Raw genomic sequence first — 27251 nt, 5'->3', positions numbered from 1 at the left:
TTGTCAGGGCTGGGAGGCAGGAGGATTAGCTTGTATTTACACAACAAGGCAGATTTTCAAAGTTTCCTTCTGCTTAAGTGCTTACAAATTTCCTCATAGCTGCCATGATTTAAAGCTACCTGTTAAATTAGGGCAAGCTTATTTCACTACTCTTAAATGAAACTTCAAGACAATTAACCAAAAAAAGGAAGCAAACTTTTCAGTGTCTGAAAAACGTGCCCAGCTGCACCCCAAAGAAACCAAGTACATCCATAGTTTTTTCCAGATCAGTATGCATGATACTTCCCCTTTCATTTTTAAACCATGGAAAATAGGTCATTAAAGATGAACAAAAGTTCCATTTTAAAGTCGTTTAGACAACATCCTCTGAATTTAATCTAGTTCAGTAACTGTGATTTACTTTAAAACAGTTCAGTCGATTTGGGGCTGGGCTATACTACACCACAGTGCCTACGACATGGCAGTTTCAGCCTTCTTCTCACAGGTATGACCAAACTGGTCTAGGGTTCAACTGCACTGCAGCTGTGTTTGGCCACATCTCTAGTGCAGACTGCCATCTCAGGGGGGGGAGAAGAGTGGCACAAGACACACATAATATAATCTGCTTTCTGATCAGAACAGTCCAAACTAGCCCACTCCTAAATCATCAGTGGGTCATAATCAAAGATAATTAATTGAGAACTGAATTTAGCACCCTGTCTCTGCAGGGCTGTAGCACAATTTCATAAGCTTGTTGCAGCAGAATGGTCACATTTTCAGAGACAGAATTATGGTGTGTTTTTAACACTTCTGTTATGACATATGATTCCTGCCCCAGTCCAAAGTGCAAACTAGCATTTAACCTCCCTCTTTCCCCACCAATTATTAAATACAAATTCTTCTTCTTTTCAGCAGGACCAAAGGAGTAAAGGCTGTTAGCAATGTATCACCTATGAAAATAGTCAGTCTTATAATTAGCAGGGAATACAGAAGACTTTCTTTTCATTTGGCTAATCTGTACCCAGCAGCACAGACAGGAAGGTACAAACTGTATCTGTTTAAGTGTAAAAAATATATACAACTATATTTAACATTTAAATTACTTTAAACACAACTGTTTGCGTGCTAACAATCTTATTTACATTCAATTTTAAACAATACCTCTTTAATATCCTCTTCTTTTGTTAAACAAGTTTTATTTTCCTCCCAAAATACCCAAGGCTACTTTAGAATTCTGGAGGGGGGAAAATTTGAGCTATATAGAAAATAGCAAGGTGTCTTACAACTATAATGTATCATAGCACATATTTTTCCATAAAAACAACACATTATTCAAAAACTGAACCACTGTAAATGTTCTTGTAAGTCCAAGAGGACTGTCTTTAAAAGCTTACTTTGGTTAACAGCAAATCATTCTTAAACAATTAAGGAAAAAAAAATATATTCTTTCACCACCTCTACAGATGCATTTCCTTGGCACGTTGTAGCAATCCATATATATTTACGGATGAGTACTGCAGTTGTTCAGCATTATTTGTACTGTGATTTCAATAAAATGGATTATATATCAGCTTGGATTGATTTATAATTAAATTAGTCCAACTTCCTAAGATCTCTGAATAAGAGAACTCTCTTCCTAAGACTTCCTAAGATCTCTGGATATCAGAGAAAGAACAACTCTACTACTTCTTCCTCACAAGGTTGATCTCATGCAGTACTTGAACAGCATCACTAAGTTGCATGAAACTGCTGCTTCCCTGCTTATCTTTCCTGGTCAGGAGAGTAACACAGCTTTTGCTGAGCTCTACATACTTTGACACCCAGCCAGTCACACCAGCCTCTGATCTTTCAGACAACTGAAGTGCCACTGGACTTTATGGTAACACAATGATTTCCTCTGAGCCATTATGCATATTTCAGGTCATGTGTGACCTCTCTATCACTGAAATTTTAATCATTTCCAGGGGAATAAATGCCCTCAGCTTTTGGCTAGGAAGAACTTGATCTTTACCTTTCTCCCCTCCTTGCACTATGAAACCCTCTGATCCATCAAAAATCACAAACAAAAAGGCAAATATGTAAGATTCTCCAGGAAAAGAACACCGCATTAGTCACTGTGCATCAGTGAAGCTGAAAAGTTGAGAAGTCCGACCGATGAGCAAAGGCACTTGGTAACAGTCCTGTGAACAACAGTCAATGAGTCAACAATTTCAGTCTCGTGATCCAACTGACCAGCAGTGAGGGCTCTGCGGAGGAAGATTTTGTGGATGACGTAACAGAGGATTTTTTAGCACCTTCCTCTTGAAAAGGAATTGTTGCACTGTTGTGGAGGTCTGTATTCATAAAACACCTGCTGCCTCGAATATAATCCATTCCCCTCACTAAATGCTTGTCAGACACAGGCCTTGAGAGGGGGTGTTGTGAGGCAGGGCTTTCTTCAATGATTGGGGGTATCCTTTCATTACTGAAGTACCTGCAGAGGGCATCTTCACCTGTATGAACAGGAGGAGGATAACCAATTATTGCTGAACCCTCCATGAATATTTTCTGATTTTATAAAAAGATTCTGGTTATATTTCAAATTACCTAGATTTTGATTACCTTTCATAACACACCTAGACATAAGCAGCTGTCAATAGATTTATGGCTATTTGCATCTTAAATATTTTTTTTTAAGCAACACAAAGAACAACAAAATAAATTAACACACAGAGAGGATACCTTTTGACTGTTAAATTCCAGATTCACACACACCAAAACTGCTAGTACAGACTACCTTCAGGCAAATCATTATCATGAGCGAGACGTAACAAACCTTCTCGTAACATGTCATTCAAGATGCTGATAGAGCAGAGTTGAATCCATGTTTATGTGAATGTAACTCATGACTAACTTAAAAGCTACAAATATTACTCCGGACAACAGAAATTAATTTTGCAGATAAAGGTATAAGCAATTCTCTGGGTTTGACCACTGATTTGTGATTCTTTCTCTGTTTTTACTCCTCCTTAGACACCTGACCATGGCAGCTGCTGCTAGAAACATCCCCCGGGCTAGACAGGCCTCTGTTCTGACCCAATACAGCTTACATAAAAGCCTGCTGCACTTAAGTACACTTCAAGTGTTAATAAAAGCCAACACAAAACCAAAAGCAAAACCAACTAAAAACCATACACACAAAAACCAGCCCTGCCACCTGGTGATCGTTTTGTTAGACTTGTTACTTAGCTTGTTTCTAATATCCCTCCAGGTTAATGCTTCTTGTTATCAGCTTCTATTTTTGCATTAAAATAATAGAATCCAGCTTCTATTTTCCCTAGAATTCCACATTAGCTTTCATAACTGATTTCAAGAATAAACTAAATAGTCAACCTTTCTTATTTCCCATTCCCATTCTAATAACCCATTCTAACAGGACTCAGTCTTTCAGAAGCAAAAAGGGCAGGAGGGAGAGAAGGGCAGTAGGGGAAGGAAAAAAAGCGACCCAACCTAACACACAATGTTACAAGCTTCTGTCTCTCTCCCATTCTGTGATATCTGCAGAATATGTTGTTTTCTAACAGCAGTCACAGCAAAAAGCAACTCCTAAAAGGCCCTACATTTTACTTTTGGGAACAAGCTTTCTTCTACAACAGCCTCCACAGTGAGCTAAATAAACAGACTTATCCAAAAAGTAGGTTTATTATCAATATTATATGCAGAAGAAAGGGAAGGGTGATAAGAGCAAAATCATAAACCTGTGCTATAAAGAGACAAGTACAGATCTGCCCTAGTCATTCTAGCCTACTTTTAACACTCACAAGAATTCTAAGACAGGACAACAAAAGTTTGAGCCCCAACACTGAATAGCCTCACAAATTTCACAACTACCATCTGGCATTCCTGCTAAACCCAACAATTGTCATCTTTGATCAGTTCAGCAATATGCAAACACTAATCCTCCATTCCCGATTTAAACACTTCCATCCAGTTTGCCCAAAGGAAATTTTGGAGAGGAAGGGAAGAGAGAGAGGGACAAGATGAAAACCTTGCCTTTTCTCCCTGGTGCTCGTGGCCTAGAGAAGGGTTCTGCAGCTCCTATCCAGCTCCCATCAGCAGGCATTGACAAAGGACGAGGTTTTCCTAAAGGCAACATAGAAGGTTATGAGGAATTACATTCAGTTTAGGAAAACAATTTTTAAATTGATACTTTTTACAATTAAACAAAGGGAGAGATACAGAAATAAAGAATTAAAATTGCAGGAAAAAAAATATTTCAAGATACTTCCACTGGTGAAATATAAGAAAGCAATGTGCTGAGATTGAACAGCCACACTCTTGCTCATTTACAGCAGCAGTGGACATAATGACCAAAAGTAATAACCAAAACACACATGGAAATGGCCAACCATAGAAGCAGAGCCCAGCTGAATGATATTCATTAAAGAAATTACAGCATTTAAGTTAAATAATTTCAGATGTGGAATTTCATTCACATTCACAATTTGCACAAACTGCCCTTAATATCCACCAAGTCTAATGAGCAGTTTTCTAACACAAATTATTCCAACTCACCAAACCATTTATCCTAACAGCAATAACAAAAGAGGAATGAACTTACCATAGGACTGTGTTTTTTCCCTCATCTTGGCTGGTAGGACATTTGCTTCTATGGGATACCCAGGCAACTGATCTGAATCAGCAATAGTAAACCTTCGCCGTCGACTCTCCTGATCCAGAAAAGAATTGGGAGACTCGGCACCCTTGGACCCAGGTGGTGGCTGACTGGGTTTGTTGCCTCCTCCATATACAAAACTCCCCTTTTCATCTCTGAAAGGACATTTCGCTTCAGTTAGCTTAAGAGTTTCATGCTACAGACATGAGTAGGTTTGAAAGACACTTCTAGCACCCAGTCATGCTCCTGACAGCTGGCATTGGGCTGCAAACAAGCTGAATAAAAAACAAGTCAGGTGATGGAAGGCTTAGTTATAAATATATTTACCAAGGAGAAAATAGAGGTACCCCCCCATGCTAATTCACTTTTAATGAGCCAGTAATTTAACACACAGAGAAGTTTAGAGTTATCACCCCTGAAAGAGCTTTTGAGAAATGCAACCTTCCTGCCCTGAGCATATCAAAGCTCCTGATTCACTGCCTGTTCAGTGCAGTTGTAACAGAAGAGTGCATACATAGATTCATCCATCTTTGTGTAATGGCAACACCTATCGCCTCCATCTGAGGGACTGTGCTTCTCAGTCATTTTAAGAGCCCAATAACTGCCACTGAATATTCATCACCTTCTCTCTCTCCATCCAAAAGTGAGACCCCCTTGAGAGTTTCAGTAATAAATTCATAGTGTATATACATATGATTGAGCAATTTCTGCAGAAGTCCCTTCCCTCATTCCAAAGGCCAGGAACAGCCATTTTTAGAACTAGTCCTTGTGAGTACTATTGGGAAAAAAGCTACCCTCCAAGTTAAGATTTGCCTGGGGTTTATTTCCTCTTCCTTGTACATGCTACAATCTTACTGCTTGAGGCAACCATCAGCCAAGTCAGGCATAAAAGTACACAGCTGACTAAGCACATACACAGTATTCACAACAGCCCCCCAGCCAGCACATGCCACTTTCTTTTTCCAGCTCTCCATCAAGAACAATGCTAGAGCTCAGTAAATGGGAAGGAGCTATTTATGGAGATTCAGGGACCTAAAATTGCACAGAAGTGTTACACCACAACCGTATGTACGCAGAGGACTCTCCTACAACACCACCATGTGGAGACTGTGCCATGGGAAGGGAAACCAGCCACTGCTCTCTGCCTCCCCAGTGTGGACCAGGGAAGATCCATGCCAGGAAGGGAAGAGAACGGGATGATTCGGGGGGCGGGGGGGGGGGGGAATAACCACACAAATGCCTCACAGTTTAAAGAGAAGAGCAAAACATACAGAGGTGAAATTAAATAGTCAAACAGAAGGCAAAAAGAACTGCCCTTCTCCTCTTCCTGGCTGCCACAGCTTCCCACATTTGCTTTCTTTGAAAGTCAAAGTCAAGAAGCTTTCCCTTTTCTACACATCATCCAGGACAAGTTTTACAGCTTGCGTTGCTACTTCCTTCCTTATCAACAGGGATTCAGGTCTAAAGGCATCTGAAGCTAGATATAATTTTATGACTCTAGGAAAGATAAACAAACTGAGCACATGCACATAATTCACCTTGTGCTTGAAATATAACGATTTAAAGAAAAGACCAAAGCATTCTAAACTCAGCTGCTAAATCTATATGCTTGGTTTTATGCCGAGATATTTGATTTTTTTTAATTTTTTTATTTTTTAAAGAACTGAGCACACAAACATGAAAAACAGGGAAAAAATAGATCAAGGTGGATCCAACTTCAGTAAAAAGACCCTACCTTGGAGAAACCCTCTCCCCCCACCCCAGCACTGCCCTAAAGACTGCCACTAATACAACCTCTGTCTCTGTATCAGGCCTTACATGACAGTAGGCAAGCTCTCCTCCCATATGAGTCCTCCAGCAAAAGGTCAGAGTTTCTGTGCTGGGCTATCTACATGTAACCTAAAGTGTCAGGACAGGCCAGGAAGCATGCCTTGCCTGAAAACTCTTTGTCCATCATCTTCCCAGGTCAGCTGGCAGGGTTCTGGCATGAGTCAACATGGACTTGAGAACAAACAAAAGCTAACTATACCATACACCCACCCTCACCCCCCCGTCCTGCCTTTTGTGTACATAGGTCTGCATTTTTGTAGCTTACACCACAGGATAAAAGAAGTGGAATGAGTTGACTCTCCCTTCCCTTCAGTGGGAACATTGCTGGTTTATACAACTTGCAAGTTTGACAATTTAAAACAAGTTCTTTTCTATCCCAACTCCCACAACAGTTACTTAACTTGCTTAAAAAAAAAAAAGTGGAAAAAGTTACAGACAAAAATGACTTCTTTCTATGTGCAGTCAGATTTAAACAAAATCAAAAACATAACTGCACAACAAAACCAGGGACGACATCTGTACGTGTTTTGGGAACAACTCTGATCAATGTGCCACATAATAATCTTCTAATAATAAAATCTATTATGATCCTGGTAGTTCATGCATTTTAGCATTAGCTTGAGCAATCCTATACATTTAAGCAACTAGAAGAAAGTCTGCAAGATCTGCAATTTCCTCAGGCTAATCTGCACAGAGCTTTAATAGCAAGCCAGCTCAGAAACAAGTGTAATAAAGGAGTTTTTTGTTCAATAGTGCGTGTTTATTTGCATACCGAGGAGAATACGGAACAGCTGGTGGAGGTGGTATGTACAGATCCAAAATGGCTGGCTTCTCTTTTTTCAGTGAGGTATCCATGATGCTTTCTGGTGACTGGGTTGAAGTTGGCAGAGGACTGGTCTGAAAAGTTAGACAGCTATCAAACATCTGAACATTGATCTATCATTCACAGAAAGATAATTCAATAATCAATAGTACCACTTCATCCCCTAGTGAACTACTATTTCTATGCTTAATAAACCCATTAAAAACTCTTAACATTTGTATTTTTCTCCACCTCTAGTTTTGGCTAGCTTTGCAGTCCCTCCTACAGAAATCCTATCATGGGTAATGCATTGCTCAAGAATATTTTGCTCTTTCCAGTTCCATTTTTCCTGCAAATTCCATAGACAGAAAAAGCAACAAACACCCTTCTTCTATTTTTAGATCCATTAAAAGAATGCAATTTGTTAAATACCGATACGATCTGCAACACTTACAAAGCCAGCTCACGCTACCCTTATTCCATACAGACCAATGCCTGAGGCATGGGCAGGAAATATGATAAAGTTAACTTCATATTGCATCCAGGGGTATAACTAGAGTAATAGAAGCAAAGGAAAAATATATTTGGTATTGCTCATCTGAGCAAGTTTGCCATTTTGCTCTTTGTGGCTCAATTCTATGTCCCCAGCATCTTGCCAGGTTCCTGTCTGCCTCTAGGAGAGAAAAGGCTTGAAGGACCCTTTCACCTTTGTCAGGCAAGAGGACTGCACTCTCCCCTTTTTGTCAAAGACCTGCCCAGGCTTTCACTCTGGCCACTCAGTTAATGGCACCCCTGCACAAGCATCTGCCTTTTACTGGTCAGTATGTTGGCACCCAGAACTGTCAACAGGCTTCTCCAGTCACTCCTTCCCCCAAGGAAACACTGTTTGGCACAGCCTATATCCCAGCCCACCTCAGCTATTCATACTGGTAACACAGTCCTTGCTTTGGGTAACCCTGGAAAATTCATGAGGTGGCAGCTTTTTTTCCTTAGGCTCTGATTAAATAACAGGCACAATGCCACACACACACAATAAAAAAAAAAAAGACACAGGCATTAGTGAAAGGAAGGATGAAAAAGGAGTCAAGTGTGCATCTTCTACCCAGTTTGAGAGAAATCTGCCTGCATCAAGACTTGCAGTAGCCACTGGCATTTCACAGGTTGATAAGTTATCCTCACATCCGTAGGGAGACCTGTGTCAGAACAGGAATGGGAATGGGAACTCTCCTTGGTCTTCTTTATTTCAGGTAATCAGTTTAGATTCAGTTAGGTTATTTCCTCCTGTAAGAATTAAACCCTAAGCTTCCTAATACAAGCCATTCCTCAACATGGTTATTTAAGAGTTATTAACATCACTTTGTCTGCTCAATACCCAATCTGTGAATTGCCCAACAACCGAATCTTACTTAAACAAGTAGTTTAAATACCTTCTTGAAAAACACTCCCTTTCCCACCCTTCACCAGACTAAAAAGAGGGCAAATATATGGAATAATCTAACTTATTTCAGCAAAAACTTATTACTCTGCTAAGTAGAGGAAGCATTTATTACTCCATGCGGATGAATTCCATGCACATGAACGGTTTCAGCAGTTTTGCCTCAGGTAAGTTCTCAAAGTGGCACACAGACTGATTAAAATGTTCAACACACCTAGTCCCTTTGTGTATCAAGAGAACATTATCTGGGTTTTTTAAAAAAAAGAAAAAAAAGAAAAAAAAAGAAAAAGGCAAGAACATTTTCTCTTATCTAGGAACCAGAAGAGGACAACCATTTCAACTAAACTTCCTTGACCTATACTTAAACATGAGTGCACCTGGGAGCACTTCTGGTATTTCTTTTTTTCAGATTGCAACCAAGGCATTCCCAGCCTGACATGACAGTTGAGCCAGCAGACTCTCACCTGCACCAGGGGTGGTTTCCAGCGCAGGTTCTTTAGTGGAGCAGGAGTGAAATGGAAAGAGCCAGTAGGACGTTTCTTAAGCAGCAGCCTGACTCCAGCCGGATTCTCTCGCAACTTTGCCACCAGATTTTTTAGTTGCCATCCAACCTAGAAGAGAATAAAAAGACATCTTTATTTAGCATGCCTCTTCTGAAAGCAAACAAACAAGAAAAAACCCAAATCCCCCATGTCAAACTGTCTGTTTTAACATGAACCTAAAGAGAAAAGAGATCAAAAAACCCAGAATGAAGAAAAAAAAATTGGAAAGCTCCATTTTCGGAAGGGTCTTCTTTGTTTTGTTTCAAAGAAAGAGCTCTACTTAGGCTGTAAATTAAAACACTGAGATATCAAGCAGTGCTCTTTATACCTCAGCTCCAGTCCTAGAAGGATGCATGGATGTGTTCAAATTGAGTAATACAGGCATTCAGAGTGAACTACTTTTGTCATTTTTCTTTCTCACATTGAAAGGCGTTGCTTACCTGTGCTAAGCAAAAATATAATCATTTTATCTAAGTTCCCATATGCAAACGATTTGACAAATACTTGGGTTTTTTTTAAAGCTATTTTTATCTGCATTTCAGTAGATTGTAACAATGCATTTTAAAACAGGCCTTAAATACAACATGAAGTATTTTAATATGATGCATACAGCATTTAAACATTAAATATTGCATATTTATTTTATCAAAATATTGTGAAGAATAATATTTGTCTTGAAAACAAAATCTTAAAAAGCCTCAAAGATTTCAACAGGAAAACACCAGAACTGACTCCTGACCCCTTCCATTCAGACATTCAGAACCTGTGGGGAGCGAGCTTTGCAGAGCAAGCATAAGGGAAGGTTGGTAAGGCTGTTTGTTACTGACCACAGTTTGCCGATTAACCTGGATCACTTCATCACCAGCATGAATCTTCTGAGATCGATCAGCAGGGGACTGCAAAGAGGAAAACAGGAGGCATGTGCTTCAGCAGGTTTTCTTCCCTCCCATTACAACCCTCACCAACCTATGTCAAAGGTTGTATCTATAATGAAGAGCATTGGTGAAAGTTTTTGCACAGCTAGATCACACATTACGTCTGTTGATGACTTGTGAAATTCAACTTATGATTATTTTTAATACTGGGAAACTACAGGGAAAGGGAGAAGGCATAGCCTACATCTGTCACAGGCCAAATTGTACTTAAGTCATGGGACAGTGTCCACTATCCTTTTACCTCCCATTTGTACTGTAGTTTCAGATAGCAGTGGGAAAGGAATGAAGAAAAGACTTCTGTCCTAACACAGCAACTATCTTAAACTTCACTTCCAAATAAATGTATGCTGATTTAAAAAAAAATACACTAAGATTTTGAAGGTACAGAACAAAGGACCAAAACCCCTCCAACTCACAAAATAGGGCCATTGCACTTTCCCTTTTTGTTTCCTAATGTAAGTAAGAGCTACCAACTTCAATGTGAAATTACCTGCCTGCATCATCAAGGTCAACAGATAAAAATATATGCTTGCACAGCTACTTGTGTGCATAGACAGGTATTTTTCAAATACCTATCTAATAATAATACACCTTAAAATACAATTTTCTTGGAACAAAAACCAAGCTCTGGGGAACCATTAGCAAGGAACAGCTAAATGTGTCAATATTTATTTAGATTTTTCTATGGCTGGTGCCATGCACCAGCTATCGCTGCAGTTATTAAAAGTGTTCTCGCTGTTATAACACACCAACTCTCACCAACCTTGACAACAGCCAAAGCACACAGGCATACTGCCTTGGTATATTGCACCCCTGTCACACGACAACTTCTCCTCCCATTCCCCCCACCCCATGAGTGGCAGCAGGCCAGCTCTTCCTAGTGACTCCAGAGCTAAGCACTTGGATTAAGAACTCCCTTCTTGTCATCACACCTTCAGAGCTCAAGTAACTTTTTTATTCAAAGAAACTGTAGGAATAAACAGTGCAACAAGGGAAGAAAACATGGGGGAATTTGTGGGAGGCTCCAGCTATCATGAGTAACCCCATTTCTTCATTGTCTTCTCACTTCCTCTGAGAGGAAATGCCTCCGTGGAAGGCTACATATATGAGTCAACCAAGGTCATGAAAAATTGCTGGGCCAAAGTCAAGTTTGCGAAAAACAAAGCTTATTTCAAGCTGTCCTTTGGGCAATCAACAGCCCGTCTGGGGGAGGATAGGGGACCCTTGCACAGAGGAGTCCTACAGTAAGTGCCAGCTAGCACAGCAGACACTGCAATTGTGTCGTGAGAACAAAGGAAAGAACAAAGTTTAGATCTAGGCCAACGTGACATGGGAAGTCACAAGTAGGACAGCACAACTCAGGAATCCTCTTGGCTGACTAGTATCAAATGCATGGACTTCCCCAGTCCTTCCAATGTACAGTACTGTTAATTTTGGGGTGCAATTCCACTGCATTCCAACACACTGACTTCTGGGGATAGCTGCTACAATACCATTCCAAACCTAGCAAGAAAATTTAGCTAAGACCCAGCCTGGGTCATCTAAATGATCCCACACCACCAGAAAAACAACAGTTGTTTGCAGATCTCTCAGTCACTTGTCAAGATTTGTTGCTCCAAAGCAAAGAGCTTCCCCAAAGAAAGAACCAGTGTTGACGAAAAAGCAGACATTCAGGTTAACGCTCAAAGCTATAGAAGCAGCACAGCCCCACTCCTGGCCTCCAAAATGAGATCTATATGCACAGGTAGCTTATCAGCAGTCAACATTACATTCTTTCACATTTATCGGATGTTGAAATTGCTGTCAAAGTGAACTTAGTCTCTGGAACTTAGTTCCAGATCCTATACAGTTCTGCCAGGGCAATAACATAAAAGCTATAAAAGCTTTCAGTTTTCACTCTGAACTGCAAGCACAGATTTCCACCCCCTCTTCCCTGGCCCCTGGACTTGGCAGGGGTACAACTAGAACCACTGATTCTTTCCTGTTCACACACACACAAAAAAAAAATCCAAGCTCCTCCGCTCTTCTTTCTTTCAGTCACTGCTCCTGTAGAGCAGCATGTCTGACAAAACCACAGCATCACCCACCAGCCTCAGCTGCAGGCCAGAGGTCCACTGCAATGACTGCCCAGAAGCCTTTAATAAAGTCTGAGCTACAAAGAACTCACAGTGTAAGAATAAAACAAGCAACCATCTGCAGCGTAAGATACAGTTGCCTATCATGCCAACCATTTCCTTCCAGCAGACCACTCAAAGTCTTACTTCTCTGCAGTCTTTTTACTCTGTGAGGTAATTTCGTCACTGGACAGCTCATTGATTTCATTACTCATTACTGACTTTAGCACACTACCACCTAAATGTTCCTATTAGGGGAGATTGCCTTTGCCAGTGGAGAGCAAGTATGTTCAAGACTTAGTTAAGCAAGATACCATAAGCACTCAGAACAGCAGATACAATAACTTATTAAAGCAACTATTTTAATGCCAAGCATTTCAACTAACTCATGTACTTGCAGAAACTGGTTTAATTAGACTAACAGTGAAACATGCAGACAAAATATTTACAAATTGTGGATAAAGAAATGATGCATCACACAGTATTTAAAGCAGTAATATCATGAAAGTCATATGTAAAACAGGAAGTAGTAGTAAAAAAGTCAAACTCAATCAAAGCTACTGTCAGATAGCCTGAAATAATTTACATTTACTTCACTTACGTTTTCTGTAGTTCCAGTAATTACATGTAATCCATCATAAGTTGATTTGATGTACATTCCCTAAATGTAAGTACAAAATGAAAAACAAGTTTAAAGGCAAAAAAATGCATAACTTATCTGATTAAACAACTGTTGGCAACAGACACAAAACATTATTAAGAACACTTAACAATTCACATATTTTCCCTAGAAAAGTGTGTGGTCTAATATTACAACATTCTAAACCTCTTCACAGATCACTTTTACTGTAATTAATTATAATATTTATAATTACTTAAACCACCTAATGTATGGAATGCAATTTAGAAACACTCTCTGGTTGGTAACACCAAACACTGCTGGTTTCACTGCCTTGTTGGTCTTTGGTCTTGAACAAAAGTTTATTTCCTTACTGCTGGTCTGCACTAGAGAATTACAGGTTTTACTAGATGGCCACCAGCTCTCTCCATACAAAGCACACTTACACAGGTGGGCTACAAATATTGCCTACATGTTCTTTTACAATTTCTCTTGGTAAGCCAATACACAGACTGGCTTGTAACCACAGTGCTGACACAAGCAATAAAAGCTCTAGCAGAACTAAGTATTTGTGGCTGTGTATTTTAATGCTGAGTGTAAATGCAAGGACAAACTCGGATGAAGTGAGTGTTGACCATATGAACACCAAATTAAAAAATCACCAACTGACTATTAACTAATAATTGCATGATTTCCCCACAAGAGGTGACCAGTAAGTTGGTTTCATCATTTATGAATAAATACATCTCAACTTTTCCCACCTACGTCTGTTGTTAGAAGCACTCACACTGAGCTGTACAGAACTGGATGTTATTCAGGAGTCGTAGGCACCTTATCTGCCTAAAGTTACGACACTTGCTTAGAAGTACAAGGAAAAACACCTGATTTTTTTGACCCTTCCTCTTCAGCCAAATCCCTTCCCCATTTGCCTGCCCGTATCCAATTGTGTGCACCTACCTCCTCATTCTTTACTTAGTCCAAGTTAGGCTGACTCTGCTTTGTTGTAGCTTGTGCATTAACAAAGAGGTTCCCATAATTTCAGGAATGCATGACTGATTCAGTCAAATCCAGCGGTCTAAGTAAAACTATACAGCACAGTAAGACTGTAAAGCTTCCTCTAAAAGTGTTCACCTCTTCTGCTTTCAGAGCCAGGGTGGAAGGAGGGAGCAAATACATGTGGCACTTTAGAGTTTAAATTCCCTCCAATTCATTCTAACATGTCTATTCCCCAGCTAGAAAATCCACCAAGATTTCAAACTCAGTTTCTCATAACCAGCACTCAGCTAAGCAGCATCAACTGAATTAATTAGATCCAGTAACGTTACACAGCCACCAAACATTTAAAAGGATTTTTCCTATTCCTGCTAACAGCAGACCTCAAAAATCCTCATATTCTTCTCAGTCTTGCTATAAACACACATAAAAATGTGTCTTTCAAAACACAAACATCATTTCTCATCACCTTCTCTGTCCCCCAGGCCCCCCTAGAAAAACAGCTGGTTAAAGTAACCTGCAAAAATAAAACGACTGATTTCAAACATCTGTAAATTCTCCAATATCCTGGTTAAGACACAAATCTGCAACAATTTATCATCAAAAATTATATTTAGGATTATCATGGTTTAACCCCAACCAAGGACCACACAGCTGTTCACTCACTTCCCACACGGTGGGATGAGGGAGAGAATCAGAAGGGTAAAAGTGAGAAGACTTGTGGGTTGAGATAAAGACAGTTTAAAGAGAGGTAAAGCAAAAGCTGTGCACACAAGCAAAGCAAAACCAGGAATTCATTCACCCCTTCCCATGGGCAGGCAGGTGTTCAGCCATCTCCAGGACAGCAGGGCTCCATCACACGTAACGGGTACTTGGGAAGACAGACACCATAACTCCAAACATCCCTGCCTTCCTTCTTCTTCCCCCAGCTTTATAGGTTGAGCATGATGTCATATGGCATGGAATATCCCTTGGGTCAGTTGGGGTCAGCTGTCCCAGCTGTGTCCCCTCCCAGCTTCTTGTGCCCCCCCAACCTGCTCACTGGCAGGGTGGGTCGAGAAGCAGCAAAGGCCTTGGCTCTGGGTAAGGACCGCTCAGCAGTAACAAAAACATCCCTGAGTTATCAACACTGTTTTCAGCACAAATCCAAAACATAGCCCCATACCAGCTACTATGAAGAAAATTAACCCTAGCCCAGCCAAAAACAGGACAATATCCACTCCTTACTCTATACCATTTATGTCATGCCCAGGTCCTACACTTTCCAGTACATCCCAGTTAATCACCTTTCCTGTCTCTTCATATATACATACAGATATCATTCCCTTAGTCTATGGGCCATCCCACTAAAATATCCATTGAGTTCATTTAGTCCATGACTTTGGGCTCCATCTGTCGTAACAGTCTTTCAGGGCAGGAAAGATGGTGTGTGGTGTCAGACTGCTGCGTGCTGAAGCCAGTTCTGGTTCCATCACCACTGTGCTTGTCCAGTTCCATCATCACTGCACTCTGCTTGGTTTCATCAAAGTTCATTCTTCATTAACCTAGGTGATTTTTACTGTAATACCCTTGATATGGCATACAACTACCACAGAAGTGATGATATACATTGTTATATACCAATTAACATCATACAATTTAATTCATTGGCTATTCTCGCACAAAATCAAATCCCCTGGGGGTATACATCAGACTTCCTCATCCTCCCTTATTACCCACCAATTGTACCCAGGTTCTTGAGCAAAAGCAATCCTGCCAATGGGTTTGCCTTTGCCTGAGGCAGGAATAACACAGACTGTCTTCCCTAGTGTAATTTCTATGTGCACTACAGGGGCTTTATCCCCTTCTACCATCCATGCCACCATCCATGAGGCAGTATAAAGTATTGGCCATTTTTCTCATTCAGCAATGTCTAAAGCCAGCTGGATGTCTTTCACCTCTGCAAACTGACTTGATTCGCCTTCTCCTTCAGCGGTTTCTGCAACTTGTCATAAGGGAATCCGTACTGCCACCTTCCACCTCCGATGCTTTCCTACAATATGGCAGGACCCATCAGTAAACAGGGCATATTACTTCTCATTTTCTGGTAATTTATTATACAGTGAGGCCTCTTCAGCATGCATCACCTCCTCTGGTGACTCTCCAAAGTCTTTGCCTTCTGGCCAGTCCATGATCACTTCCAAGATTCCTGGACAACTGGGGTTTTCTATTTGAGCTTGTTATGTGGAGTAAGTGGGTCACACTGATCACACAGCATCAGCTGTATAATGTGTAGAGGAGACCCTCCATTTGAACATCCAGCCCAGCACCAGCAAGTGGGGTGCTAATAGGAGCTGTGCCTCAGTACCAACCACTTTCGAGGCAGCTCGAACCCCTTCATATGCTGCCAGTATCTTTTTCAGTTGGAGTATAGCTGGCCTCGAGTCCTCTGTATCCCTAACTCCAGAACCACAGGGGTGAACCTCAGTTCTCCCCAGGTGCTTTCTGCCAGAGACTCCAGGTAGGGCCATTCTCCCCAGCTGCAGTATAGAGCACATTTTTAACATCTTGCCCTGCCCAGACAGGCCCAAGGGTTACTGCATGAACTTAATTTGTTCAAAGGCTTGTCATTGCTCAGGGCCCCATTTGAAATCATTCCTCTCTGGGTAACTTGATAGAGAGGGCTTACAATCAGATTATAATTTGGAACGTGCATTCTCCAAAAACCCACAATGCCTAAGAAAGCCTGTGTTTCCTTTTTATTAGTTGGTGGAGACATAGCTGCTATTTTGTTGATCACATCTACTGGGATCTGATGACATCCATCTTGCCATTTTATTTCTAAAAACTGGATCTCCCATGCAGGTCCCTTGACCTTACTTTTTTTTTTTATGGCAAAAGCAGCCTTCAGAAGGATTTGAACTATTTTCTTCCCTTTCTCAAAAACTTCTCCTGCTGTGTTGCTCCATATGATGATGTCATCAATGTATTGCAGGTGTTCTGGCACCCTGTTCCATTGCAGTCTGGATCAGTCCATAGCAATCACTGAGACTGTGTTTCTACCCCTGGGGCAGTTGATTCCAGGTGTATTGGACACCCCTCCAAGTGAAAGCCAACAGTGGCTGGCAGTCTGCTGCCAAAAGGATTGAGAAAAACACATTAGCAATATCAATTGTGGCATACCACTTGGCTGCCTTTGACTCCAGTTCATATTGAAGTTCTAGCATGTCTGGCACAGCAGCACTCAGCCACAGCGTGACTTTATTCAGGCCATGATAGTCTACTGTTGGCCTCCATTCTCCATTAGACTTTTGCACTGTCCATATGGGGCTGTTGAAGGGTGAGCAAGTCTTGCTGATCACTCCTTGGGTCTCCAGTTGGTCAATCAGCTCATGGATGGGAATTGGGGAGAGTCGGTTGGTGTGATATCGCTGCTGGTGCACCGCTGTGGTAGCAATTGGCACCTGTTGTTCTTCAACCCTCAGCAATGCCACAATTGAAGGGTCCTCCGAAAGACCAAGCAAGGTAGACAGCTGCTTAGTTTCCTCCGTCTCCACAGCAGCTATACCAAAAGCCCACCATACCCCTTTGGGTCCTTGAAATACCCTCTCCTGAGACAATCTACGCCAGGATGCACAGAGCCTCTGGGCCAGTCACAATGGGGTGTTTTTGCCACTCTTTCCCAGCTAGACTTACTTCAGCCTCCAATACAGTTAGCTGTTGGGATCCCCCTGTCACACCAGAAATAAAAATGGTTTCTGCCCCTTTATAGCTTGATGGCATTAGGGTACACTGTGTACCGGTGTCCACTAGAGCCTTATACTCCAGTGCATCTGGCATGCCAGGCCATCAGATCCACACAGTCCAGTAAAACTGGTTGTCCCTCTCCTCCACCTGGCTGGAGGCAGGGCCCCTCTAGTATTGGTCATAGGATTCTCTACTCACTCCTTGTAAAAACAGATTAGAATTCCTTTCCATAGGATAATAAGCAAGATCAACCCTTCCACTCTGCCTGGTGAACTGCCAACTGGAGACTGGAGCAGCAATTTTCCTGGAGGTTACCCCCATTTGTGATTGGTTTTCCTTGCAATTCATGTACCTGTGCCTCTAGGGTCAAGGTAGATTTTCCACCCCACTTCATGTCCTTTCTGTGGTCCCACAGGTAAAACCATAGGGTACTCTGTGGTGTGTACCCTCTATATCCTCTCTCTTGAGCAGAAGAATGCTTACTCATAATAGCTGAGATACCAGTCTGTAGAAGTGGGGAGTAGGACCTATCCTCTTTGAGTTGCTGGAGCTCCTGGAACTGTTTTTCCAAATAGGTTTTCGGACTTTTGGGGCAGTTTTTCCATAACTGAGATGCAGGCCCATAGGGAGGAAGAGAGATTTTCTTCATATCTTGCTAGAGTTGGAGAGCCATTTCGTCCACTGTCAGTGCCTCTTCATCTTTTCAGGCCAGTACTGCCAATAAGTTGGCATATAATGATGGTGCGCTCCATACAAATTTCTACCACACAGGTCTTGTGCATTGGACTTCATCTTGACCTGTGGGTACCTGCGCATTGTCTGGGTTATAATAAATCATCTGTAGCATGGCTAATTCCCTCATGTACTGGATACCTCTCTCCATGGTGGTCCACTTGCCTAGATGACATGTAACATTTTCCTTGAAGGGATACCTTACCCTCACACTTGACAGGAATCGCCTCCAGAGGCTGAGGATTTGTGTCCCTTTTCCAATTGCTTTGTCAATGCCCCCTTCCCTAGAAAGTGATCCCAGCTGCTTGGCTTCCCTACCCTCTAATTCCAGGCTACTAGCCACATTATCCCAGCACTGGAACAGCCAGATGATAATGTGCTCACCTGGACAACTGCTGAAATTTTTTTGCATATCCTGTAGCTCACTCAGGGATAGGGATCAAATGGTTACCTCTTACTCTGCCTCTTCCTCCTGTTCTTGTGATGGCCCTGCTCCATCCTCCTTTACTAAACAAGCTGACTTTCGTGTCCATTTCTTCTTGTGTATAGGGGCGACTGATACTGGCACTGGTTGATTCTCTGGTTCAGCTGCATCACCCATCACCAGGATCTGAGTAGCCACAGTGCTTGTCAAAACCAGGACAGGGATCAAACCTATTAACATGCACACCCATCTCTGGCAGCTGCTCCAGCACACTGCCTAACAATTAACTTTCAGAGTTCCTCTCCATGCCTCTTTCTGCTCCCCATAGGATATTACTGGTTTTGAAATATCTTGCTATACTCACACATGCAGTGGCTCACAAGACTACCTATTAAACACTGGGGACATCAGGACACTCCAGAATCAGTTCTTACCAGGCCTTCCCCAGGTTTAATGTTGGTTAAATGAACCTCCTCCAGACACGCACACTGGCTCATCAATGGATCTGTAGTTGATCGGATGGCTTTATCACAAATGCCATTTAAAGTCTTGGCCTACAATGAGAACATACAAAAAACAGCTACAAAACTTCTCTCCAGGCTTTTTCCTCTTTCAGTTTTCAAAAACATAAAGGAAATGAGTTCTAAAACTTGGTCCACTAATAAAGCATAGTTAAGAATCACCGAAATAGAAGATTCATTTGTACAAATTTATTCTACAGCCCATTTATTTTCTTACTGTAGCCTAGTACAAACAACCTGTTTCCATTAGTGCCACCTCATCATTGCTAACAGATGTCAACACATCCTCTGTTTAAAAAAATAAACACAAGGTATAGCAGAAAAATTGGGTTTGGGGTTTGTTTACTTTAACGAAAATATAACCCATTAAAGTATTGAAACATTTTGATAATCAATTGACAGTTCTTCATACTGTTCTTTATTTCTGGTATGAGAATAAAATTGGCCAAGTGTCAGAAAAAGTGAGGTGCTAGCCACTGACTTATCTGCACAAAGCTTTATGGCATAAGGTATGACATCTAGCACTTAAGCGTTTCAGCATTACTTGTCTGCACTGTGCCTCTGAACTGACCTCTTCTGGAATGCTTACACAGGCAAGGTTCATATTTCCTTTTGACCAAAACATACTGATCCTAAGCCAATGTTATAACTAAAGGCGAATTCTGACTTTGTGTGCGCGTCAGTGAAGTCAGAGGCAGAATGGCTTTGTCTTGTAGAACTTTTAACTAGCAGAATGGCTAATTAATCAGAAAAAAAAAAATCTGTGCCCTCCCTACACTCACAAATTTCATTAATGCCCCACAGTGTGTTTTGGGTCTTGACACTAACTGAAGCAATACTGAAACTCGAAGTAGGTTACAAAAGCTTAAAGGAGAGGCGAGGGAGGATTGGTAGACAGCACAGTAGTTAGTTATACACAATTTGGGAAGGAGCAACGTAAGCCACCTTTCTGCAAGGGGTTTGAATCCTTCAGTCAAAGTAGACATAGGTAATTACAGGATGGGGGAACCCGTCTCGTAGGAATATATTTGTTTGGATTACAATGGACCCTGGAAACAATAGTTCCAACATTTTTTGTTTGTTTTACATCAGATTTATAGAGCAGCAATAAAATAAATCAAAACAATGCCTAAGTGTGAATGTGAGGAACTGCTCAAACAAGGGAACTCCAAACAACAATACCTACTTCCAGAGTGGGTGTGCACAAATGGAAAAAGAAAGATGCAAAAAACTCCCTTTTACGTGGTCTCATTATTTATGTACAAAATTATTTTTAGTTATTGTGCTACTAAATTCCTAAGCATCTATGAGCTAGCGGAAGGCCTTATCAAAGAGCACAGCCTGGTTCATGTCAAAAGCAGGAAGCGATGATTAACTGTTACAAAATATAAAAAGCATTCCATTACGCTCCTCATTTGGTCACAGGGCTGCTTCAAACAACCCTGAAAACTCAAGCTCATGTACAAAGACAGAACTTCAGTTCTGTGGCAAGGCAGTTCTTTTATATGAAGAAGCTTAATTAGCCTTATTAAGGCACTAAATGCACATCACAGGCATAATTGGTTTATTTAACCTACGATCATTCTACAGTACTCCCCTGCCTTGAAAATTTGAGGTCTAAGTTCTCTTGAAAAAATAGCTGTGCAATGAAACTTTAAGGAATACCTGACTCCATGCTATTAGACACACTACCTATCTGTTCAAATTTCATTGATTTCCTTTACAGTAAAGAATATTCACAAAATGGCCCATAACAATGTTTACTTGCATGATATGCTTGTATGTATTGGATTGGAAAGCTGTTGCGAGTACCGTCAGCATAGAAGCCACTGAAATAAATGTGAATGCAGGCAGCTGAGTTTCAACAGAAATGTGTACTTACTACAGCCTGAACTTTATCTTCCATTTCAGCGACAGTGCAGTCCTAAAAACAAAACAAGAACAAAAGCCCTACATTAACCAATAAACATGTAAACACATCATCTCTGAAAACTCTGCAGAACTGCCACTTTAACCTCAAACTGAAATAGAGTTATTCATGCTGCAGGGATTAATCAGATTAGTTTCACCCAGTAGGGCTCAAATGTACTGTTAAACAACTATTTTCTGGCCCTGGTAGAAAGCAATAATAAACCTTGATAACTAAGAGAACATGGGATTCAATTACAGGCAGCAGACTCCTCCAGAGAAGCAGAACCCTGCACAATAAAACTAGACTCTCAGAAGGCCAGGCACACGAGTTTGCCTTACACTGATAAACCCTGACTCAGGTGCTCCTCTGTCCCAGGCATCAAAACGAATCTAAAACATATTGTTAAGAATAGAATGAAAAGTGATTTTTTTAAAAATATGCTATCAATTCCTGACACTCCTGAGGGCCAGAGGACTACACACAAAGCATTATTTACACAGCCCAGGTACCAAAATTCTTTGGACTGAAACAAGTTCATGTAACAAACTACAGAAGTTGTCATTGTTTTCTGCAAGGCAAGAAGAGCTGAACTACAGAACGGTATTAGATTCTCAAACTAAAAAGTTAAAACAGCAAGTAGATAATGAAACAAGATTTACAATATCTATAGGGAGAAAACCCCCAAACCCTAAGGATTTAAATAAGCTCAAATTCCAAGATATTTGCCCTTGACATCTCAAACTGCATAACTACCATACAATGCCCAAGAGATGCATCCAGGAGCTGTGAATTGAAGCTGTTCTGTATTTCTGATCATCCTCAACAGTGCTTCTGTTCCCTCCTACCTCTATTCTGTGCTTTTAAATACAGAAGTCCAAAAAACCATACAGTCGTCCAGATACAACCACACCAGGCATATATAAAACAGCTCAGCTATGTTCTCTGTTGTAATGACCACCAAGAACTGAGGTCACACTTTTTTACATTCTGTCAAAGGCTTCAAGACATTACTACAAAGTTTAGACTCCATCATAGTGCATCAGCACAATTTTTCTCTGCATGAATCAATAGTGACTGTCACCTATCATCATGCAGCCCAGTTGCTCAGTATTGCAAAGTCCTTCTGCTCCTCTTCATTTCTACTTACACTAATTATTTTAAGCTTAAAGTTTGCCATAAAACTTTAAGAAACAGTGGAGTAAACTCTGTTCTTTGTATCTATATAGCTGTCATTAAAGTCAACTGGAATCTTACTGCATTCCTACCTTGCTTTATTATTCACCCACTTTTACACATTGTTTATGATTATGCAAAGCAGCATTGGTTCCACAAGAGCCACTCTGGTCTCTTCTCCACTATGACAACTGACCATTTATTCCTACACTCTATTGCCTAATAAGAAATACTTCTGAAGTCTAAAAACTCACCTGAAGATTCTTCAATTGTATTTCTCTTTTCCACACCAGTGGACTCCTTTGGACCATTCTAATGTATCTGCAGTGTCCCAGAACAAAATAGTGCTGATTCTTCCCCCATTAATGCTTGCTCTCTTATGCACTAATCCCATGTTTTATTATAGCTCATATCAAATTGGCAGAGAAGTACTCTGATGCTTTTTAGTAGGCTTGGGTTGTATTTGCCAACTTCCATTCCCCTGCCATCAAAGGCCAATTTAACTGACAGATTAGACACCGTTTTTAGTAGTTTTATTAATATAGTTCAGCAATCTCATAACTCAGTTCCTGTAGCACTCTTGGGTGAACACCATCTGCTACTAGAAATGCTTACTGTTCTACTTCACAGTCTGCAAATCTGTAGCTGTAAACCACTGACTTTCTGCAATTGCACACACAGTGCGCAAACAAGAAGGGCATTCAGCAGCAAGTTCAAACGGGTGCACCTTTGAACTTACAATATCCAGACGCTATCCTTTCACAATGATCCAACTGATATAATTGTATATCATCATAGCGTGACAACTCGCAGGATGTTGCTGTCCTTTGACATCATCCCCTCAAAACAGGGAGAGAATCACCCACGTCACAGGACATGGTCCTTCAGAGTTCAAACAATATATGGCCACGGACTAACGGCTACGAGCAAGTTCAGCAGGAACTGAAGCGTGCACACAATGCTTCACAGCCAAAGCAGTGGCATGCTGTCAGAACAGTTTCAAAGAGAGGCAGTATTATTCAGAGAGTGAAGTGATGTCATTTGCCAAGATTGCCACAGCTACTACATGTCCATTTAGCTAATACCGATACAAGCACTCATCACACAGCTGATAAATGGTAAGTTTTGAACAAAACAGTGTGGTCTCACACTACTGGCAGAAAAAGCCTGGCTAGTGGGATTTGTGTTGTAAGGTGGCAGCTCCTTCAATTACATGCCGCATTTCCCATCTGATGGCTAAAACACTCTCTATGGGACAAGACCTAAGGAGTCTGCAAGCATAGCTATAATAACCAATGGAGTCATATTTTTGTTTAGAGTTAGCACTGATAACTGTTTTTCAACATGTTTGGAACTTGAAAATCTTCAGATGCAGACCAACTATTTCAAAAACTAACCCTCTTTCCATTAAAGCTCAAGAAAATACGAATAGCCTTTAAACCACAGTCACTTAAAATACAGCTAGCAATCACAAAATTGGAAATTAAGGGGCGGGGAACAGAGGGACAGACACAACAACTCAGAAAAATGGACAACTGAAACTGACTTTCATGGACCTTCAAAGTTTCAATTCCAAGTTTCAAGTCCTTCCAATTAGCACTCTGTGCACAGCGAGCACATTAATTTCCCAAACACCCCCTTTCCTTCCCTTTTGGAAAGCAAAGAGGAAAAAGAAATCAGCCGACCTTCTGAACAGTAGTAGTGAGATCCAAGCAGAGCTGAATGATTCTGTTCTTCATTGAAGAAAAGTCAGCAATACCTGTAAATGGGGTCCTGCAACAAGAGAAAATTCCCCTTAGATCAAAGGGACCAGTCTTCTCCCATCCTACCTTATCAGTGACAAATTACACACAAGAGCAAGAGCTGAAACTCTGACATCCACACAAGCATGAGGATACAGTATTACAATATAAATATTCCTCACTGCATAGTCCTGCTCTGTCCTTGCACCAAAACTGGTGAACGTCTAGCCCTGTGGTAAGCAAGTTTGGAGGGCAAAACCAGAAGAAATGGACAATTTTCCAAACTACAGTTCTCTCAGCTGCATGCTCAAGTCAGATCATACTGACTGTGTTGTAAAAATCACAGGCTTGTGTTTGCCAGTGAGTGGATTTCTAACTTCCAAGTCTTTGATTAGAGAGATTCTCTAAAAGAAGAAAAATGGATTTTCACATTTCACACAGAGCTGCAGTGAGTCTCAGTCTTAGAGAAAGATCGTTATAGGTAGTGCTGCTTTAGAGCCTATAGTGCCTCACCTCAGACCCTCCAGGTAGCTGAAAGAGCTAGAAGGGGGGGGGGGTGGGGGGGTGGTGGAAATAACCCCAGCAGGTTTGGAAATGGACAAGCCATCTTGCTGACAGTGAGTTGCAGAAGAAATTTAGGGTGAGCTGCCAACAACAGGGTGAGAGGAGAGGACCAGGTGAGAGGCACAAGCTGTTAACAGCACTGCCTGGACACGGAACCAACTCCTTGCTGGAGAACAGGAATATTAACGGATAAAAGCGCTCCTTGCTTGCTGGTCCCCATGCAGCTCTCTTCCTAACCTTCCTTCTCAGGAAAGCTGGCAAGGGGCTTGAGAATTTATGTTCATCTGTTATCATGGACAGCACCCCTGCCAGCACCCGACCCGCTCTGTTGCCTGTTTGCTTCCGCTGCAGCTGTCACAAAACAACTCGGGGTCTTGCTGGGTGGGGGGAGTCTCTCCCACTGCTCAATTTCCAAATCACAGAGCTGAGGCCACAATTTCAGCAGAACATTAAAAATTCTTTTAGAAAAGGACCTGCCAATGACAAGCAATTTAGAAGGTAGGAAAGGGAGAGGAGGAAGTCACATGTATGACAAACTGATTTGAACAGGAAGACTCCTTTTATAAATTCCAGTTTGGATACAATGTTAACAGTTTCACTGGTTTAAGCAAGAGCAGAAGCACAAGAGTAGATACCCTAGACCAAGTTTTTTCACTAGAGGCCTTCTGGCACCACCAAAAAAGGGGTGAGCAAGATCAAGAAGATCTTTACACCCAAGCATCTAGAAATTGCCCTACAAGGAAGTGCAATTCATTACAGCAGTAAATTAGATTACAAAGATTTTATTCTTACCTGTCCAACCATGCAAGCAAGGCTTTAGCAGCACCAATAAGCTCTACCACAGAAGTAAGGAATTCATTGGGGGGCTTGCGAGAGGTATTTCCATCATAATTTGAACTTTTCCTACGGCTGCTGATGTAATTTTGCAGATTGTTGGATGATGCTCGCAGCTTGAGAACCAGGTTCTTCATATTGTCTGTTTCAAGGCCATAGTTCTGCAAAGAATGTTATTAAGCTTCATAAATCTCCCTATTGAGTCATCCTATTTATTATACCACAAGTTACAAACTCATATGGGGATGAAAGGTCTGAGGATTTGCCCAATTTTTTTTTTCCTGCTTTTTGCAAAAATGCCTTCTAAGATTTGTTCTACACTACAGCCACCAAAGAATACTTTTTTGGGTGCCAAACCCCTCTAATTTCTGACATCAATGACACCTGAGGACACTTTTCAATCCAAATGAAGTCCCAATGTCCTATCGGATGTCATTTACCTTTAAAATGTAGTTGGAGTAACAGGATTGTGTTGTTTTTCTTTTCATTAAAGGAAAGCAAATGTTTTTCCTTAAAATGTTTCCTATACTGTGGTACATAAACACTGAAATAATATTTCATTCACAACTAAAGATAAGTTTAATCTGGCAAGAGATAAAAACATCAACAGGAAGCAAATGTAATTTCACAGTCAAAAGCTGGAATAAATACTTGGATCACAAGTTTTCAGTAACTGTGCTCCTTGATTACAGCAGGGCAATTATTTACAAGTTTGAGGAGTGCATTAACACTATACATAGATAATTAAAATCATTCTTAGACATTGTATTTTTTATTCAACAGCATATTTATAAAAATTTTTTAAACCTTAAAAATCTAAGTCCTGCCTGTAACTTCAACTTCATACATTCAAATACAACCCATGTTCTGTAATATTAAAATCCTGTTGTTTTAAGCAACATGTTGATCACCTCATTCCAAACACATCAGAAATGCTATACTGTATCTGTTCTGAAGGCAACTCAATCTTGTAATCAAGATTTTCTTCTTTTTGCTGTCATTTTTGCAAATGTGTGAATTACGTAGCAATATGTTGCCGAGTATCTTTGCTTTTGTGTTATCCCACCTTGCAAAACCTGTGGGTATCTTCTGAAATTTAAGTGCCAGGCAATGCTTTTAGGGTGAAAATTCCTACTTTTAAAAACAAACAAAAAACCACAACTACACCAAAGCAAAACAAAAAAAACCCACCACCAAAACAAAAACAAAACAAAAAACCACTACCCACAAATACAAAAAAACCTGTCTTTCTCTATTCTTTTGCTGCTGCAGATTCTGCTACCAACCTCCAGGTTCCACAGTTTAGTCAGCTATACTATCTACTCTTTCTCCTTTCCCCCTCAAAGAACTAAAGCAACTAGAGCAAATCTTAATTCCCTTCAATTCCACATTTCCAGGGGTTCCCAGTACCTCGATTCAGGATCACAGCCAGCTCACCCAGGCTGCAGGGGAGCTCAGGAGGTCTCAGTCCAAACTCCTGTTCACAGCAGGCTCAGCTGTGAGCCCAGACCAGCTTGTTCTGGGCTTTATCCAGGCAGGTCTTGAAAACCTCTTAAGGACAGACTGCACAACCCTTCTGGGCAACCTGATCCACCGTCTGACTGTCCTCAGAGTAAGAAAGCGTCTCCTTATACCCAGCCTGAACCTCTCATTTCAACTTCTGCCCAAAGTCCCTCATCCTGCTGCCATGCACCACCACGAACAGCCCAGCTCTGTCATC

The 27251-nt window shown here is 41.1% G+C and overlaps 1 protein-coding gene across 1 annotated transcript in view; it reads right to left on the bottom strand.

Annotated features, from left to right (window-relative positions):
* Positions 1-1155: 1155 nt before the first annotated feature.
* The window catches only part of CNKSR3 (CNKSR family member 3), a 63091-nt gene continuing 36995 nt past the window's right edge, over positions 1156-27251 (bottom strand). The window contains exons 3-13 of the mRNA XM_075035962.1: positions 25490-25692; positions 24077-24164; positions 21189-21230; positions 19220-19339; positions 12893-12952; positions 10070-10138; positions 9165-9311; positions 7236-7360; positions 4580-4788; positions 4012-4101; positions 1156-2471 (exon numbers count right to left, since the gene is read on the bottom strand). Coding sequence (XP_074892063.1) covers positions 2173-2471; positions 4012-4101; positions 4580-4788; positions 7236-7360; positions 9165-9311; positions 10070-10138; positions 12893-12952; positions 19220-19339; positions 21189-21230; positions 24077-24164; positions 25490-25692 — 1452 coding nt within the window. The 3' untranslated portion in view covers positions 1156-2172. The remainder of the gene's footprint in view (positions 2472-4011; positions 4102-4579; positions 4789-7235; positions 7361-9164; positions 9312-10069; positions 10139-12892; positions 12953-19219; positions 19340-21188; positions 21231-24076; positions 24165-25489; positions 25693-27251) is intronic.

This window comes from Buteo buteo, chromosome 9 (assembly GCF_964188355.1).
Source record: "Buteo buteo chromosome 9, bButBut1.hap1.1, whole genome shotgun sequence".
Classification (NCBI taxonomy): Eukaryota; Metazoa; Chordata; class Aves; order Accipitriformes; family Accipitridae; genus Buteo; species Buteo buteo.
Note: the sequence above shows the minus strand (reverse complement) of the source record. Positions and strands in the feature narration are given on the sequence as shown.